This window comes from Abramis brama (assembly GCF_963993115.1).
Source record: "Abramis brama genome assembly, chromosome: 7".
NCBI classification, from domain to species: Eukaryota; Metazoa; Chordata; class Actinopteri; order Cypriniformes; family Leuciscidae; genus Abramis; species Abramis brama.
In genome coordinates, this window is record NC_139969.1 from 41,192,778 (window position 1) to 41,213,276 (window position 20,499).

Sequence of the window (20,499 nt, forward strand, 5' to 3'; positions counted from 1 at the left end):
TTCAGTAAAGCTGCTTTGATGAACAGTGCTATACAAATAAAGTTGACTTGACTTGACTTACAGAACATTATAACCTATGCTTTCCATCCAAACTTTATGCAACTAAAATTGAATGAAAATGGCAAGATTTGCATAAATTAAAAAAAGTGCTAAAATGAGACGGATAATTGTTCTGTCCGATAAGATGGCTTGAGCATAAACTACGATGCAAACACATTTATTGAATAAATCCTTTGATGTGGTACCAAAAACTTGTGTGACTTCGCCTCATCAGAGGCTGTGATTGGATAACTGGACTAACCAGCGGACCAATCGCATCACAGCATCTCAAATGACAGTGTTTATTGTGTTTAAGCGTAACTCATTCATGATGGAGGAACAAAGAGAAAGAGTTTCTTTCCGGATTGCAGAAACTTCCATTTTCATGACAGATATTTTGTACCAAAGTTCCCATGAAGTGATGATCTTGTTCTCTTGAACACATCGGATGGAAATGATGCTTTATTCGCAAATGTTTTATGCCATATTCCAGTTTTGTGCACAAGTTAAATTTGGAAGGAAGTTTGGAAGGAAGTACAGCTTTAGAGACTCGTGGTGGCCTCCATGACTTCATCCAGTCAGTAGATCACCCAGCACACAGTTGTTATGCATGTGTCAAAGGCCATATAACTCTTTGGCAGGCGAAACCATAATCATGTTGGTACATGACATCTCATCCTCATAGGAGACTAGCAGCTGCTTGTCACCACCAGGACTGTGAGGAACCGGTCTCCAGATGTTCTTGAAGAGACATGTCTTGAGTCACATTGTGATGGCAAACACACACTCATTGTATGACCAGCTACATCAATTTTCATGTGGACAGTGCAGTTGCATGAAGACGAAAAGTTCCTTCATTGGAAAGCTGTGTATCAGCAAGGACTCACAGATGGAGACCGGAGACAAGTGAAGTGAAGCCTGTCCACAGGTATAATAGTTCAGGAGTGCAGACTTTGAAAGAAGACTACAAATGAGATGTGGAGTGATAACCTGTGCAGAGGAACTAATCAGCATGTCAACACTGGCGAGTCCTTCCACTAGTGCTCTCTGTATGACACACACCTGCTGAATTATTAAAACACTGGAAACACACTCTCACCTTAAAGCTGCTGTCACACCTGGAGCCTGAATCCTGCCAGAGCCGACACAAACACTCAAGAGTTGGGTTATCAGAGGAACTGATACTGGATATCAGAGTTATTTTAGTGTCATGGAGATGCTCTTATGGGTTTATTACTATTGTGATAGTTTATGAAGAGTTCATATGCAAAAGCCTCCAAGTGCCATCTGAAATTTTCTTCTAGAATGATCATTTTTATAAAGCTTGTATATTTAAGTTCAGTAATTTCACTTAAATGACAATTAATAGGTAATTTGCATTGCCATTTAATTGAAATTACTGAACTTAAATATACAAGCTTGATAAAAATGATCATTCTAGAAGAAAATTTCAGATGGCACTTAGAGGCTTTTGCATATGAACTCTTCATATATATATATATATATATATATATATATATATATATATATATATATACTGTATATATAGAGTTTTTATACATTTTTATTTCAGTTTTAGTTATTTGGTAACACTTTACAATAAGGTTCTTAAGTTAACAGTAGTTAACTACATTAGTTAGCATGTTTATTTCTTTAACACAGTTTTGTGTTTCTCGCTGGTCATTTCTTTGTTTTTCTGACCCATTATAGCCGTCAGCATCAAGTGCCATATATCATTTTAAACTGAAGAACTTGAAGTGTCAGTCTTTAGAATGGATGAATTTACCAGATTTAAGCAGCACTTTTTTTCTTTTCTTTTTCGCAACTCAATCTAAACCTCCTGAAGTTTGGATTTTTTCCTTGATAAAGTTTTACTTGGATATTCTAGATTTCCAGATGAAATTTTGTCTACATGTAACAATCCCTCTGCAAGTTATAGCCATTTATTACAACATTATTATAGGCGATTTTTATTTACTGACAGTAGATGTGTCCAAAAAAGTCCAGGAAGTAAAATACACATAGAAACACTGTTACTAAAATCTCGAAATTGAGATATCTCTTATTTGTGAAGACAAATATTCCATGAAACCCCACAAAAATAAGTGTGAACATCAATGGCAAACATTACAAGAGCAAGAAACATAATAGGTGATATTAAATATAAAAAACATATTTTAAAATACACTCAGAGGGTTGCTACTGAAACAGATCCTTCAAACGCATGCTAGCTTAGAGTCTCTCTCTCTCTCTCTCTCTCTCTCTCTCTCTCTCTCTCTCTCTCTCTCTCCTCTCTCTCTCTCTCTCTCTCTCTCTCTCTCTCTCTCTTTGATGTATTTTTTACAGACTGCCATTTGCTTCCACTTTTCCTCCTCTTTTAGTCTAATAACAGTCAGAAGTGTTTCTGCCTCTTCTTGACACTGTGATCATATGAGAAGGTGGTTAAATCTTCCTGCAATCCTTAATCACTGCTATTGTTGCCATTCCATCCATTTAGGTGGCGCAATTACCAGGAAATAGAAAGAGATGCAGGAAAAACATCTGATTGTTTTCTCCCCCTATCTTCCCCGCAGCTCCTGCCGACAGACCCGCCGAAGAAGCCGGACCCGGTCACCTCAGAAACAGTGGTGTTCTGGGGCCTTCGATTATGGCAGGTCATTGGCATTTTCTCCATGTTCATCCTAGCAATTAGTAAGTGTCTAAAAGTGTTCATCTTATGTTAAAAGCCATATTGCATTCAATATGATCATGTTTTAGCCACTCTTTCTGGACTGAGGCTTTCAAGCTCCAAAGGAGATCAGAACCTCAGAAGACTTGGAAGTTTTATAGATTATTTTTTTGATACGTTAATGACACTTATGGAACATTTTGTGTCCATTTTGTTGCTTGAAAGATCCAGTCTCCTTTCATTCCCAGGTGAAAAAGACGTACTAGAAAGTGTATTAAAAATGTACTTGAGTATGTTTTTGGTACAATACACATATACTATAATGTATTTTTTAATACATTTAACAGTTGGTCTTTTTCACCTGGGTTGTAACTGCATGGAAAAGAGTAACCAGTATATTATTTCTGTCAGGTCCATTAAGTCAAGAACACACAGACAATAAAAATAAAGAATTTTTATTGAATAGATTGCAGGAACAAGTTGATGTTCCTGAATTGAAATTTGGCGGTATGGCTCTGTTCAGGGAGTCCTCTGACCTTTCATGAGCACCATGAAATAGCAGAGAGTCAGAGGACAGCAGCAGCATTAGGGAACACTCACACAGTTTAGGACTGTGAGAGCTAAAATATCCCCCCTGTGAACAGAGCAAGCAACATGACATAAAGCAAATGGCACGTTATGCATAAGGAGGAGCTGGGGAGGTGGCGGGCAGCAGAAGCGAGCAGCAAGCATGTATGAGCAAACTGATGTGCTTTAAATAGGGCGCCTTGTTTGAGCTTTGGCCATTAAGCAGCGAGGGGAGTTAACGAGCTAATGCAGCTCAGCTGGAGCAGATCAGCTGACGGGACAGTGTTGTTAGCAAATAGCATTAGCAGCGTCTTGACTATCTGGCCTGCCAGAACTGACGCTGACGCTCAATTAAAAAATTCCACCTCTCGTGTTTCACAGAAGAAATAGGCTGTTTTTTTATAATTATAATGAGGGCGAGTAAATGATAAAATAATTTTTATTTCTGGGTGACCTCTTTAAAATGGCAAACTATGCATATATTTGCATTCAGAATTCCCATAAATGGGTGTCAAAATAAACACTTAATTATTTACACGTCGTGAATCGCATTAAGTGATTTAATGAAATTTCCCCAGAGCAAAATAGCATTTACAGAGATTAGAGACGCTGCCTGCTATGTGGGACGAGCCTTTCTCTAGATTTCAAAGCTCTCCTCCTCATTTCCCAGTAATAACCCTGTGCTGCATCTTCAAATGCCGGATTCCACGAACGAAAAAAGAGATCGAGGCTCGGAACGTACAAAGACAAGCTGCGAAGACGTACGCCAACACACTGGAGACGGTGCCCCCCCTCAACGAGCTGACGGACGTGCCGGGAGGTAAGATCTCTGACCACACTCAGTGTGTGTGTGTGTGTGTGTGTTGCTCTTCTGGTTTTTTGCACATTTGTATTTGCACAACCTCATTTTTATGCTTCATACTAAAGTTTTTTTTTTTTAGAAATCATACATTTTCACATTGCAAACTCATTACAAACTCATTACAAACTCAATTACAAACTCATTACAAACTCAAACAAAGGTACATATTCATGTGAAACTGGGTTGGAGCAATTAATCAGTGCGCATTATATTTATATATAGTACTGTGCAAAAGTCTCAGGCACGTTAGTATTTTCACCCCCCAAAAATGGTAAAAGTTACTTTTAAAAGTAATGCGTTACAATATTGCGTTACTCCCTAAAAAGAAACTAATTGCATTACTTTTTAACTTTTAATGAAGCGTAATGCATTACTTTTGCACTACTTTACGTCACCTGAGCTGGGCTTGCATGTTTTTTGCTCATTAGTATGGTTGAATTGGATCATCGAAGGTCAGCAGCAAAGACATTGATTAATAAAGTGAGATTAAATCCATAAAGTCCATTTGTGTAATTTATCATATTTCATTAATTATTGCAGATTTGCGTAATATTCTGAGTTTGCATTTCACTGCTTTTATTAATTTTAGCAATACTGAATCTGTTTTTGTGCAAGCGAGATGAGTAAATGTTCACTATAATACCCATCATGTTCACACACAGCACCTCTGCACTTACCCACGATTCCTCTCAACATGAAGACAGGAGAGATGTCTGTCAATACACGGGAAAACAAAGGAACCTGCATTACATATCTGAAAAAGGAACTCACACATATATATATATATATCTACTGTATATAGACACACACACATACATGCAGTTTTGTGGAAAGTTACTTTTAAAAGTAATGTGTTACAATATTGCGTAGGGCTGGGACGGTTACCGCATTACCGCAATACCGCGGTCACGTGACGCCTACCGCGGTCTGAGCTCGTCACCGTCATCACCGCAAAAAAAAATAAAAAATAATAATAATAATAAAATAAATAAATAAATAAACACTGGCCTTCACATGTGTTCACGTTGTGTCTAATGACATGGATTCATTGATTCTAATGACATGGATTGTGTCTAATAACATTGTGTCTTACATGGATTCAAGGTTTTCTAAACAAAACTTATCATCAAAAGATGGAGCAAATCCGACCTTTCGCAAGTTCGCAAGTTGTTTCATGACACATAATAACATTCCATTCGTAGGCTATTGACTATAACCCCTTATTTACACTCTGTGGCGCGTTACGGCTGCGACGCGGCTACCGGAGCTGATCGCGCCCACTCTAGTCAATGCTTGTGTTTACAACAGCCACGACGCGGCGCGTTTCAGAAGCGTCTCTCCGCGCCGCTTCGCTAAAGATAGGCGCCTAGTCTATTTTCGACGGACGCCGTGTCCAAGCCGCACCGTAAATAAATAAAAAAAGTAAAAGCAGGACCTCAGCTTTTAATTGCACGTGCTTATTTAACACAATTCTCTCACGTGAAGACCGCATTTGTCAACCCTCGCGGAGACGCGGCAAGTGGACACTCACAGCACCAGAGAGTAATCTTGACGGCACTTGCAAGAAAATGGATAAGTAGGCTACATAATCAAATTCACAAATATTGCACCATTTAAACATTATTAAAAATGCATAGGCTATGAGTTACTAAAACAATATTTGTCAAAGAATACACTTGTTCACAGTTTGAACGTTCTTGTTTCCATTTGTTTAATTTCAAGATCTGAGGTGAATTATCCATTGTTGCTTTTACAGCTACAAAGCTGGAGCACTAAACGATATTCAAAGTCACATTGCATGCTTTTAACATTAAATAAAGCACATAAACACTACCTGAGATTATCATTGACACACTTTGTTTGTTGTTCCAGCCGCAACGTCGCAGAAAAAAAAAAAAACTGGGGGAGGGTGGGGAGGGGGGTTGAGGTTTAAAGCGGTTTATCGCAATACCGCGGGAATTTCTTGCTTTTCAACCGCGGTAAGAAAAAATCCATACCGTCCCAGCCCTAATATTGCGTTACTCCCTAAAAAGTAACTAAAAAAAAGTTGCGTTGCTTTGTTACTTTTTATGGAACGTAATGCATTACATTACTTTTGCGTTACTTTTTGTCACCTGAGCTGGTTTTTTTTTTAAATAACAAAAAAAAATAAAGTTATATTTTTGGTCAAAGTAAATGTTTTCACAGCAGAAGTGCATTAGTAAGCCTCAGGCTGAAGGAAATGCAAATTCACCAAAAATATGCGAGTTCATTTTTCAAATAAGTAATGCACATATTTTGTTATAAATTTAAAAGTAATGCATTACTAGTTACTTGAAAGTAATCTGATTACGTAAGGTGGCTGCGTTTGATTGTGCAAAGTCAATCAGATCAATTTGAATGAATAATCCCATTATTAGCCGATCCATTTTCCCACTGTGCAATAATCCCACATTAAACTATTCAATAAAAGAATGAATGCATACAGTGCTGTGAATGGTTAATCAGCATATGCAGACATACTGTATGAATACTGGACCTTTAGTGAGACATAAGCTATTGATGGGTAAAGATATAATTGAAAATAATGAAAAGTTGACATTGCATTCAACAAAACCTGAAGTGGTCTTCTGTGGAAAACAAGCAGTGCTGGCTCGACCCCTCTGGGAGAATAATGTGTTGTTGGTGTGTCTTATAACTCTTTCACCAAGCATTGCATTGAAACACCGGCTGAACGATTCCCAAAGTCCTGTTCCCGTTCCTCTTCTACACTCACTTCCCATTTAAATTGGGCCGCCACTAAATTTCCTTTTCCATTTTTCCTTTCACACATTTCTTCCATATATATGTTTCTTCATTTCAGTTCAGATCTCTTGTTCCAGCTGATGTGTCAGATGTGTGTTCTGTCTCCTGGTCTTGATCTCTCCTCTGCTTCTCTCTGTTCTTCTCCCTCTCTTCACGTCTCGTGTGTGTGTGTGTGTGTTCAGCTCTCGGGGAAACCCCAGCGCTACACACCGTCTCTGAGCAGGTCCAGGCTCGAGGTAGTGGACCGCTTGCTGTGGTCAGAGAAGAAGAGGAGCCAGCCAATCCCGTCGCTTAGAAGCGTCACATGCTCTTCCGGTTCTCTGTCCTCGGTAGAAAAGCTTTGCAAACTATTTCCGACGAAGCTAAACGTGGCGTTCGCAGTGTTCTTGAGGTTGTGTTTCGCCCGCCATTACAATCTGCTGTCAGAAGATGCAAGTGAAAGTTGCAAGTATTAATGCTAACACTTTACAATGAGGTTCATTAGTTAACATTAGTTAACTACATTAGTTAACATGAACTAATAATGAACAATACTTCTACAGCATTAATTAATCTTAGTTAATATTAATTATAACAATTATTAATACATTATTAAAATTAAAGGTTGTATTTGTTAACATTAGTTAATGCACTGTGAACTAACATGAACAAATAATGAACAGCTGGATTTTTATTACATTATATAATACAAAATGTTATACATTAATGCTAACTAATGAACGTTATTGTAAAGTGTTACCGTGCTAATGTAAGTGAATGGGTGCATCTTAGAAAATATAAAGTAATGAATGAGTAAAAAGCACAGATCTTTACTTTTTCTTTTTCTTTCTCTGCCTGTCTTTTAAAATCATCCAGGAATCAGTATTGAGCCGGTTTACTTTCATAAACACCTTTCTGGTGGACTCTGTGCAGTTTTCCACTGTAAGAAAGGTGTCTTAAAGCCTTGCTCTGCCAATGACTGTACGCTGGCCTTGTAGTGCACAACAACTACATCACATATAAAACACAAGTTCACAACACACACTGCAGCAGAATCAAGACAACACAGTCAAAGCAGTGCTAAGAAGACTGTGCCTTAACTTTAATATTCTGCATTTATTGCATTTTATTTAATTTCCAGTTTTACCATTTATAAGGTCATATTGTAAAGTGTGCACAGTTATTAAGCACGTTATTAATTTCTCTGAATCTTTATCATTGATACTAAGTGACGTACGATTCATTCAAAGCTGCAGATTTGATCACTAATGCAACACCGCTGTGTGTTGGAAATGCACAACCGTTCTGCTGTGGCTTTCGGTGGAAGGACTGTATTATTAACTTATTTTGTAGCAAAATAGAGCAAACAATACTGTGTTTACAATGTATGTCACTTAATATTACGTTTTTGTTTGTTGAACTGTTGTATAAAATCAATGTCACATTTGCAATCGTGTGGATATTCGGGAAATATTGCATTCTTGCTCGTCTAATATATGATCAACATTAAACCAGATCTCACACAGGGCATGTTTCTGTGTCAGAGAGACTCTGAGTCATGCATCGATCTCTGTGCACAGGCTGTGTGTGTGTGTGTGTGTGTGTATCTGTTCTTCATGCTATAGTGCTAAATCCCCACTTTTACAAGGCATCATAATCTACACACAACCTTTCATATACAGCTGCTCGTGTGGATGCCGTCAGAATATCACGTATTTGATCTTTTATGGCATTATGTTTTCATTTACACTGGCATTTTGCCTTTTAGAAATACATGCTTAGTTTTAATGTTATTTTAAGGTGGGGTACAATTAAACGAACGGGAAAACAGTTTGGGATGCACTGCTCTTGGTCCATGTATAAATGAAGAATACTTTGGGCTTTAAGGAAGTGCTGCAGTATTTAAAGGGGAGGATCACGCATCGATAATAACTAATGATTAATTAGCTGAATTAAGCGTCATGATAGTTAGTTAAGTACGCTGATGTGTGGAAGCATTTCCCTTGTGTTGTGACTTGATTTCATTGTGTTGTGAACTCATGTTTGTTGTGTTGTGCACTACTGGGCCATCGTACACTTTCACATTACTTTTCATAATTTACTCATTAGTATTTGTATGTATTTCATGTCAAGCTCGGTTCTACCACACATAAATCTACATATGTTTGCATAGACAATAAAACAACATTGATGTATTGAGAGCATCTAAAATGTAAATGATTTATGCATGAACCTTAAAGATGTACACGTTTAAGAATCTTTATTTATGAATATTTAATACAATTAAATCAATAGGATAAAACTATTGTAGTCATGATCATTGAGATTCAAAACGCTTTGTTTCACAAGTTCAGCTGCTCATCTAGTCTCTGAGCGAGAGGCTGTCTCTTCACCCAGACTGGATATGTACTGGATGATAATGACACGTTGCGAAGAGGAAAATTGCCTTTCAAAGGAGAGCACACTGGTTTATTTTGGTGCTAGAAAACACAACCCTCCTCCAAACAAACTAAATTCCGCTTCAAAAACACAAGACAATAAATAATCAATCTACAGCCGCGGACTACTGGAGTATGAGGTGTGTGTGTGTGTGTCCGTATCTCGCTCAACAGTGGAGAGCAGCGTCGCACGGTTCACCTTCCTCCACTCACGCTCCAGCCCCGCATGCTAACTTTACCCTCTATGGGATGCAATATGTTCTAACAATTAAATATTTTTTCAATAAGTTTTTATTACATGAAATAGCTTCAATCATACAAATCAAAACAGGGGCTATTAGGGAAACGTTGTCATATGGCAACGCTGTGCCATAAAGGGTTGAATGTGAAGGACCCGCATTCGTATTGATCTTAGCCATCAGACCCTCACCCTGCCGTGCCGGCACTGCCACGGTTAAAGCCGGGCCCTGCGTCAGGCGCTTAGACTGGGGAGAGGAGGAGAACTGCCCTGACATTTGTCACAAAAGAAGTGCCAGCGAGTCTCTGGCATGAGCTGACAGAATGAAAAACTCATGCTGGAGGTGGAGTCCAATTTAAACATGAATTCATGCCCCGTCGTTGCCATCCTGTGGAGGCTTGCTCACCTGGGTCGGCTCGCCAGATGCTGAGAAAACCATCACACCATCACATCAAAGCCGTAAGCCTGCTGAATTGTGTCCACAGTCCGGTGAGATAGCCATTGTCTAAATCGAGGCTGGCCCAGACGCTCTGGCCTGAAGAACACAAAGAGCTGATCTGAGACCTGTGCTGCCCCTGAACTGGCACAACCACGACAACTTCTGACTTATCTCTACAGAATGAAGAAGAAAAGTGTGAAATATAATTGCTTGGTTTAGCAGGAGTTGATATATATGTGATTTTGACAGAAATCTGTGTCAGTATAGATGAATTATCACCCCTGCATCATCAGGTAAGTATCTGATACACTCTTTGTGCACAAACAGAGCCTGTAACTCGCTCACCATTTTAGCCCAACCCGATCTCACGAAATGCGTCTCTACAGCACGCATTGTATTTATCATGCAATTTACATGCGGAAATTAGTTTTTCTGTGCATATGATACACACTGTAAACCCCTTGGGCATGATTAGTGGTGTGGGGTATATGCGTATTACACGCCATAAAGTGCGTATCATATGCACGTAAAAACATATTTTCGCATATAAATTGCACGATAAATACAATCTGTGCTATAGAGACGCATTTCATAAGATCAGGCTGTTTAACCAATGTAATACCCAAAAGGACGGCAGTCTGCATCTACAACCACTTGAGATCGGATGTGAGCAAGGTCTTTAGGGTTCCTCGACGAGTGTCAAGGACCCTTCTGATCTCCCATGGTGGCAGGGTTATAACAGTTTTAGGGCTAAACGTCTCGCCTCCGTAAGAAACTGGCTTGGTGTCCGGATCCCGACGCTCATGTCTAGTTCGGTTTCGGTTCAGTGTCGGGGTCAGGACATTCATGCTCCATGTTTTTCCATCTTTTTTTTTTTTTAACACATAGGCAGAGGGTTCACTCCCTCACCATGTGTTCTTGATGAAGTTGTACTTTTTTGTTGAGTGCCTGGACGGTTGTTTGGTGTCATCACACGGCTTCTGTTATTTTTGTTTCTATGTGCCATGTGCTCTTGTCTTGACCTGGCCCTCCTTCTACTTGATCATTAGTTATCTCTCGTTACCCTCCTCATTTGCTTCCCTCTTTATTCTCCCTGTGTTCTCTGTTTTTGCTTTGCCTCATCCCATCCAGTCCTGCCACCGCATGTTTTTCCCTATGGGGTAGTTGTGTGTGTTTTTGAGGAAGAGCTCACTGCTGCAGGCAGGCAAAAAGAAAAACATGGAGAGGATCCTGCGGGAGAGTTTATTGCTGTAGCTGCTGGAAAGAATAACTAAAGAAAATACAAAGAAGAGAGAAAGAAAGTGTGTTTTTTTTGCTAATGTTGGAACAGAACCTATCAAGCGGGTGTAATGGGACATACAGATGTGTGCCATCGGCATTACTGTGGTATGCGATCTGATATATTTCCTATAGACCCCAAAGGTAACATCTGGAGGAAATAGAATTGGGCTCAGAATTGACCCTTGAGGAATCCCACATGATACAGGAGCCAAATGAGACGAAAGATTCATCAATCCTAACTGTTACATACCTATTGGAGAGGAAGAAAACCAGCGCAAAGCAATGTCTCTATTACCAACCTCCTGGTGTAGGCGATCTACAGTACAAGAATGCTTTGATGGATTATATCGAAGGCAGCAGTTAATTCGAGCAAAATTAAAAGGTAATTCGTCATTAAGGAGGGCAGTTTTGGTGCTATGGCTCCGAACCCAGACTGAATCCGAACCCAGACTGAAATTTAGCATTATGGTCTGCTAAAAATGCAGAAAGTTGAACTTCTCTAACACCTGCGACAAGAAAGGGATTGTGGAAATGGGTTGAAAATTATTAAAATCGGAGGAATTGAGATTTGGCTTCTTCAGAAATGGCCTTATCACTGCATGCTTGAAGTAGGAATGAATAACGCCAGAAGTCAATGAGCTGTTCATGATGGTCAACACAGATGGACCAATCACACCTATCGCATCTCCAAAGAGACGTGTGGGCATAATATCCACAGGTGAGGTAGTCGGTCTCAATTTATTAAGATCAGTTGGATTTAAATGAGTTGACTGGACATTATCAAGAACAGGACTGGAAAAATTAATGAGATGATAAGCGCAGGGAATGCAAGAATATAAAGCCTCAATCTTACTCCTGAAATATATACTGATAGAGTGCACGACTCAGGGGTAACGACAGGGTATGATGTTGCCATAGGATTAACCACTTTATCAAAAGTATTTTGAGAAGCGTAATTTATCTTTTTTTCCATTTATGCTATGCTTCACAACACTCATGCCTGAGGTATGGTGGTTAAACCATGGGCTTGAGCTAAATTTGGAAACCTTTGTGTTTATTGGGGGTCTAAAATATAAATTAAACAACATAGTGTTGTCCCTATTTGATGATGCTTCCAAAACACTCCTTTCTAAAGAATCTGACATTTCTTTACACCTAATGGGGTTATCACACGAGAATAATGCACGTCCTTCCAATCACTCAGAGGCAAGTACAGAAGTATTACATTAAACATGACAGACATATGATCAGACAAACAGCTTTCCTTAACATCAGTGTCACGTAATAGAAGGCCAAGAGAATGAAGAGATCAAGATCAAGGGTATGTCTATGCTCAAGTGTGGGACCATTAACATGCTGAACGAGATCAAATGACTCAATGAGTTGTTCAAATTCCTTCTCCAGGTGATGGGAAGGGCAGCAGACATGAATATTAAAGTCACCCAAAATTAGGAGTTTATCCTCAGTGGGGACAAAAAAAAATTCCCTTAATCATGAATAAAATCCTTAAGGTGGTCTATAAGTAAGGGCTCAAATCATTAGGTTAAATTGCTGAATCCTCAATAATTGCAACTCAAATGTTAGGTATTGAGCAGAAGGCAAAAGCCCACATTTAAAAACTGTAGCCACTAATCGGCCCACTAATGTAAGAAAAAATTAAAATAATCACGATCCTCTGGTGATAAGTGTGCTAATGAATCCAACTCAGTTGAGCCAAGTTTCCTTCAAAGTCTAGTGATATAAAAAATAAATTGTTTATTACAAATGGATCTTGATCAACACCCCTCTTGATGCAGCGCTGTCTGGATGATCCGCTAAAAGGGGTTGATGAGTCCGGAAAGACTGACGAGACCGTAGCTCCAGCGCATGGTAGAGTTTAAGGCTAAAGCTTCCAGGCCCGATGCGGAGAATCCTTGGGGATAAAACCCGGCATCTCTTTAGCCTAACAAGAAGTCCACTGCGCTTTCTTCATTTTACGATGAAGAGAACAGCCAGTCGAGTAAAAGAAGTAGAAGAAGCCCTTGAGTTGAAGAAGTGATCCTCTATAGGGTCCATGGTAGAGAAACGTAAATTAAGGAGGGCTTGATGGTCACCATCAGCTCGGCACCATCTTGAATTCAGTTTTAAACTGGAAATATATAATTAAACTTTAACTAACTTTCTGACCAGGCCTGTACAGGTATATTGTCAAGTCAAGTCATCTTCAATTATATAGTGCTTTTAACAATGTAGATTGTTTCAAAGCAGCTTTACAGAGATAAGCGTATAATTTAAGGTAAGATTGTTTTGGCTTTATATTGTGCATATTGATGTCTCCTGTAATTAAAAATGTTACATAATTATACATATTGATATGTTGTTATTATGATGATCAGGGTGATATTTCTGATGCATTTGAAGTCAAGCTTAAAGAGGAAGACATCATTCTGCCTGCATTCTGCAGCATTAAAGACTCCATGAATGGAGTAATTATTGCCTTGTTTGTGTAGACATTAGCAGTTAGTTTAGCTCACACTCCAGCAAAACCTAACCTGACTAGCTTGTATCAAAGCAAAGGAGACATTTTCAAATTGCAACCAATTGGTGGATGGGAAAGGTAATAATAAAGTACAAGCATTAATGCAATTGATGGCCGACCCAGACAGCAACATAGAATCGGCCCTGTTCCGGGCCACATCTGGTCTGGGCCGACACTATGTTGCTGTCTGGGGATAAACCAAGATTTGCTACCTCGAAATGCAGATGGCATTGAGGAGTTAGGAATGTTCTCTTGGATAAAAAGAGAGAAACTGTATATGTGTGTATACCTGTGTGTTCAAGGTGAGTGATCAATATTTTTGATCCAGACAGAGTCCAGAAACATACTGCACTACACTCTCATACCAGTCCACTGTGGCACCATCAAATTACGGGTCGGCTGTCAAAGAGAAGAATATTTATAGCCTCATTATTTCAAGAGGCTCATGTTGATGAAGCATTCTTTGACAGACTGTAAATTGACGAGATTTTTTCTCTCTCAGAAAACTGGAACACGCATGAGCTGGAATGACATGCGGATCATGAATGAGGTGTAGAGAATTGTTCGCACACACACAGTGCCAAGGATAACGGAGTATGTTTGAAACAAACAAACCCTCTGAGGCTCGCACTTCCCCACAGTTAATTATATTCCTCATTAGCGCTAAAGACATTCTAATGGGACTCTCCCAGATACCACGGAGACCATTTAGCATTTTACCATTTAGTGCCCCTCGTCAGGCGCCTTTCCAGTGCCTGTTCCTTGTGTTCATAGATGGAACGCGTTACACACTTGTGGCTTTCTTCTGTGGACATATGCATTTTTCATAGGCAGCTATGCAAATAATGTCAGTGGGTTTCCACTGCGGCTACATCTGGATTAATTAGGTCACCCATAAAAAATGCGATCTAAATATCACTCAGAGAGGAGTGGCCTGATTGTGCGGTTTACGATCAGAAACACGTGTTTTATTGTTTATAGAGCACAAGAGTATATGTGTGATCAAAGCCTTGATTTAATCAACACTCTTGACATTTGTTTGTTTGTTGTAGTATGCTTTATAAAGTGCTTGTTTTCTATCACAGCAAAAAGAAAAAAGATTCTACTGTTTAACTGGAAGAGTTTTTGCACTGTTTTTCTTGAAACATTTGAATTCATACAATGAATCTAACTTAATGCCTTTAAGCATGTAGACACGGTCAAAACGATCTGCTGAAGTTCAAACTGTGCAACAGAATGGGCAGAAAGGTGATTTAAGTGACTTTGAACGGTGGCATGGGTGTAATATTTGTGAATTTGATTACCCATTTGGTTGCAAGGGCAGTGTGTTTGCAGAGAGACTCCGCCCACACGCTCTTCTGATTGGCTGTGATTTTGGTTTGATTTGGTTGCGAGTGCAGTGCGCTTGCAGAGAGACTCCGCCCACAGCCTCTTCTGATTGGCTGTGATTTTGGATTGATTTGGTTGTGAGTGCAGTGCATTTACAAAGAGACTCCGCCCACACACTCTTCTGATTGGCTGTGATTTTGGTTTGATTTGGTTGCGAGTGCAGTGCGTTTGCAGAGAGACTCCGCCCACACGCTCTTCTGATTGGCTGTGATTTTGGTTTGATTTGGTTGCGAGTGCAGTGCGCTTGCAGAGAGACTCCGCCCACAGCCTCTTCTGATTGGCTGTGATTTTGGATTGATTTGGTTGTGAGTGCAGTGCATTTACAAAGAGACTCCGCCCACACACTCTTCTGATTGGCTGTGATTTTGGTTTGATTTGGTTGCGAGTGCAGTGCGCTTGCAGAGAGACTCCGCCCACAGCCTCTTCTGATTGGCTGTGATTTTGGTTTGATTTGGTTGCGAGTGCAGTGCGCTTGCAGAGAGACTCCGCCCACACACTCTTCTGATTGGCTGTGATTTTGGTTTGATTTGGTTGCGAGTGCAGTGCGTTTGCAGAGAGACTCCGCCCACACGCTCTTCTGATTGGCTGTGATTTTTGATTGATTTGGTTGTGAGTGCAGTGTGTTTGCAGAGAGACTCCGCCCACACGCTCTTCTGATTGGCTGTGATTTTGGTTTGATTTGGTTGCGAGTGCAGAGAGTCTCCGCCCACACATTCTTCTGATTGGTTGATTTTGGATTGATTTGGTTGCGAGTGCAGTGTGCTTGCAGAGAGACTCCGCCCACAGGCTCTTCTGATTAGTAGGGTCAGAAGTAGGCATAAACTACATGGAAGTATAAATCCAACCGTTCTTGTATCAGTGGTTTGTGCTGCTGGTGCTGTGATGGTGTGAGGGATATTTTCTTGGCACACTTTGTACCAATGAGCATTTTTTAAACACCACAGAAGAAGATGAGTGAGAATGAAATACTTTAAACTTAAAATTCTGACAGTGCCATTAAGTGCAGCATGAGCGTGATGACTGCCCAGACACTTTACTACACTAATAAAGCAAGGACACTGAGGGACACACATCTGAAATGACATCATGTTCACCACAAGAAGAAGAATCCACTAAAAGAGGTCGCTGAATACGAATCCAATCCTGATGCATGGAAACTCTTATCCCCGGGCTATGATGAATCACTCTTAATTACATCGTGTTGCACTGTGTTAGTTCAGATTAAAGCGTTCATTAGAGTGCAGAAATGGAGATATTATTGCATTCGTGCAGAGATGTGACTGTGGTCATGATCGCTACAATACGCTGCAACCTTTTATTCGGTGGGAGTAGATCTAGATATAATGCTGTAATTAACTAGCCTGGCAAGCCAGACCTACATCAAGATGTTAGGTCTGGCAACTCACCATAGACACGGCTCAATCCGAGGGGCGGGATAAACGGCTGTCTTTCAAATTCCCTCTGCACGCAATAGGACAGCGCTTCAACCAACCAGAGCGTTTTCCCAACAGCGGAGCTAACGTTAGTTGATAGATTCAACTTTTGCCATATCTGGCCGGCAAAACTACGAACACATCTTCCTTTTTTAAGAATGACTTAAGTGCCGTTCTTTGCTCTTTTCTCAGAGAAAAACTTAACTCCAAGTCCTCCAGAGTCGCGGCCAAAGCCGATTCGAAAGACTGTTCGCCAGCAGCCGTCATTCTTTGTTTTCAAGTAGCAGGGAACCTGTAATTATAAAATAGTAATTAACACTTTTCATGATTAATTTGACAGTTAATCTTGGCAGGTGTAATAGTAAAAATGCAGTTAAAGCCCCCCTGTGGTGAAAATCCAACTTTTAATGTAGTTTATATGTCTATGTGGTGTTTTTAATATGCTTTCAGACAAACCATGTGTAAATTCATAAGTCGACAGCATTGAATCGCTGGTGTTTCTGACGTCACAAACTACCTTGTAACCAATCAGATCAACGTGTGATCGTCAACCAGTGGATCTCTGAGCTGAGTGAGTGAGTGGAGGCGGGGCTCATTTGCATATTCATAGAATCGCGCATACTAAATGAGGCAAGGGTGTCGAGTTACATTCAAGATATTTTAAGGCATGAAGAAATTTTTTTCTGAATATGTCATTTTGGTGATCAAAGATGAGCTTTAAGGGATACAATTATTGACTACAGGGGGAATATTCAGCAATTTTATTGTTTTTTTTTGCACTGACACTATTAAATGAGAACTGAACTGAGCTGATGGGGACATCATGTTTTCTACTGCTTTATAGAAGTTATGATTTTCCTGTTGATCACTGTAAAGCTGCTTTGAAACCATCTATATTGTACTATGCATTTGTATACTTTAAAAGAGTTCTGCATGTAATTCTTCTTTCATATGCAAAGACCCAATCATAAAAGTGGGCGATACATTTCTTAAATGAGACACGCCCCTTTAAACAGAGTGTATAAATCAGAGGGCTAAAGTCAGTAGAAAACAGCTTTTTCTAAATTTTTATGTAAAAAATCCTAATAAATAAATGTAATTAACGACCCTTTTAAAATAGTTCAACCACTGACAATCTACCCTTTTGAAAAATAAGTTGCCTACTATGCAGGGTGCTAAAAAGTATCATGCATGTGAAGAAAAACAGTGTGTTTTGTCATGCTACAACCCAGGTCTGGACCTCAGTGTTTTTCTGAAGTGTATACAATAAAGGCTGTGAAATAATTAGCTCAAATTAACTCTACTTTAGTTCTGGAAGGATATTTCACAATGCCCAGATAACTGTCCTTCTCATCTGAGCTCCTCAGTCTGATGTTAACATGTTTGAGATGACCAATCAAATCATAGTAGCCTGGCTTTACATTCACAGAAGCTGCTGAGCGTAAAAAAACCCCAGCGCAACGCTTCAGTTAACGGTCATAAAGTGTGTAAGTAGCTAAACTAAGCATTTAATATTTGACAGCTGTTTTAGGACAGAAATGTTAAACGACTGACTGAAATAATCAGGGATGCACTGATGGGCTGATTTCACTGTGGACAAATTAGACATTACGTCATTGTCATCTTTTCATCATTACATCAATGTAAAAATTGTAGTTGACCCTGCATGTTTGTGTGTGTGTGTGTGTGTGAAAGTGACAGTTGGAATTCAAAATTACGACCATTCTGCAATGTTAAGTCTATGGGATTTTATTTTGCCGCTTTTTCGTCCGCTGTGTGAACATCGTAAGTCCGATCTCTTAGAAAATATATAACACACCTCTCCTCAGTAAGGCATGTCAATATGACGAACGGTGCGGGAGGAGATACGCACCTAACTTTTGTCCAGAAGAACCTCACTAACCTGAGACAACTTCATACATTTTTTTAGTTGGTTTGTCTCTATTGTGAGTACTTGCCTGTTGTTGGTATCTAAGCTAATTCTTGTTGTCACAAAACTGCATATTAATATCAGTTTGAAAACTTCCAAGATAGCAGATTTTTTTTTTTTTTAAGTATTTCATTATCCGTATTTACTTCCCTAGCTTGTAATGAATTAGCCAGAGCATGACGGTTTCCAGGTCCAGATCTGCTGGAGAAACAGAGCGTCGTCTCAGTAATTCTCCAAGACCCGTCTCTCTCACACACCTTTACTTACCCTGAGATTCAATCCCTGACCTTTCAGCTGCAGGCCAAGTCATTAACCTCACGCCACGGCCTGCCACACACCGGCCAGAAGATATTACTGTGGACTGAAGATTTAAAAGCCATGGAATCCAATTAGGTTGTGCAATGTTATCAACAGAAATGCTGTAGGTGCATGAAAATTGGTCATAAATTTTCAAGGTGTAGAGAAACCATTATTACCCTGCACTTTTTGGTGAGTTATCAATGGTTAAATGTTTCCCCAAGTAATTTATAGTCCCCTGGTTTAGAGTTAAGCGTCGTTTAGAGTTAAACGTCTCCAAGATGGCGCCTGTGTGCTCTCGTGTCTTCTTCTCTGGCTGTCTGCTGTGTCTTTAACCTGCTGTACGCTTCTAGTATATGACAGGCAGCAAGGAGTCAATCACAGAAATCTGCGCTCATTGAGAAAAGCGTCTTCATCTCACGTTACTATTCCTCCACCTAAGATGGCATTAATAAACGCCCGCTCTGTGGTGAATAAGACCTTTTTATTGAATGACTTCTACTCTTCATTTAACTTGGATTTTATGTTAATCACAGAATCCTGGATAAAGGTTGGTGATTTAACTCCCTTCTCAGAACTGGTTCCAGCGATTTGTTCACTCTCCTCGTCCGAGTGGACGCGGGGTGGGATGATAAAAGTTGTAATACCTCTCTCTCCTCACGCTACCGGCTCGTCCCTGTCACGGCCTTCCCCAGCTTTGTAGCTCAGCTTCTCCACCGAGACTGGAATGGTGCTGTCTGTCTAGGCCCTTCACATTCTACTAAGGATTTTATACAGCAATTTACTGAGCTTATCATCAGTATTGAAGTATATTATGATCGCTTTCTACTGGTGGGTGATTTTAATATTCATGTTTGCTGTCTCTCAAATTCCTTGTTGCAGGAGTTTCTTAATCTAAAAGATGCTTTTAATCTATCACAGTGGATCAAAGACTCTACTCATATTCAGGGCCACACGCTGGATCATCTTATGGGCTCCATGTCACTGATATTGTGCTCTCAGATTTTCTGCTCTCCGTTCATAAGCCTATTTTATTCTCACTGTCTCTCCCGGAGCTCTCTCAGCTCGCTATTGCACCTGTGACACTGTCGCGGTTCTGCTCTCCACAGTCGAGCACAAACTTCCACCTGTGCTTTGCTGAACTATGCTCACACTTGCACTTGGATCAACCATTATCCGACCCGGATGCAAGAACGCAAATGGAAAAGGGACAGGCTACTTGTCTCATTCCAAATGTTCAAAGACTCTCTAACATCGTACCAGAATGCTGCAAAGTCTGCGAAAGCTGCTCATTTCTCGAACTTCATTGAATCCAGTCCCTCTAAACCAAAGGTTCTGTTTTCAGTCATTCAGTCTGCTGTAAATCCTTCTGTTAACACATTGTCTGTTGCCTCTATGCCTCATAGATGCTCTATGTGAAGACTTCCAAAGATTTTTTAATTAAAAAATCAATAACTTAAGAGTTAGTGTCTGCCCTAAGTTAACTGCCCCCCCAATCTTGACACCTTCTTCTGCTTATTTGATCCTATCAACCTCCAGACACTGAAGGACGTGATTGTCAAGCTCAAACGTTAATGTCCTAATGATATCATTCACCCGAGATTCTTTAAAATTAATCCTTGATTGGGTTGGGCCAG

At 39.9% G+C, this 20,499-nt stretch overlaps 1 protein-coding gene across 1 annotated transcript in view; it reads left to right on the forward strand.

Moving 5' to 3' along the window:
• tmie (transmembrane inner ear) overlaps nt 1-20,499 on the forward strand; it is a 41,343-nt gene that overhangs the window by 10,094 nt on the left and 10,750 nt on the right. Inside the window, exons 2-3 of the mRNA XM_084120608.1 lie at nt 2,613-2,730; nt 3,945-4,094. Coding sequence (XP_083976734.1) covers nt 2,613-2,730; nt 3,945-4,094 — 268 coding nt within the window. The remainder of the gene's footprint in view (nt 1-2,612; nt 2,731-3,944; nt 4,095-20,499) is intronic.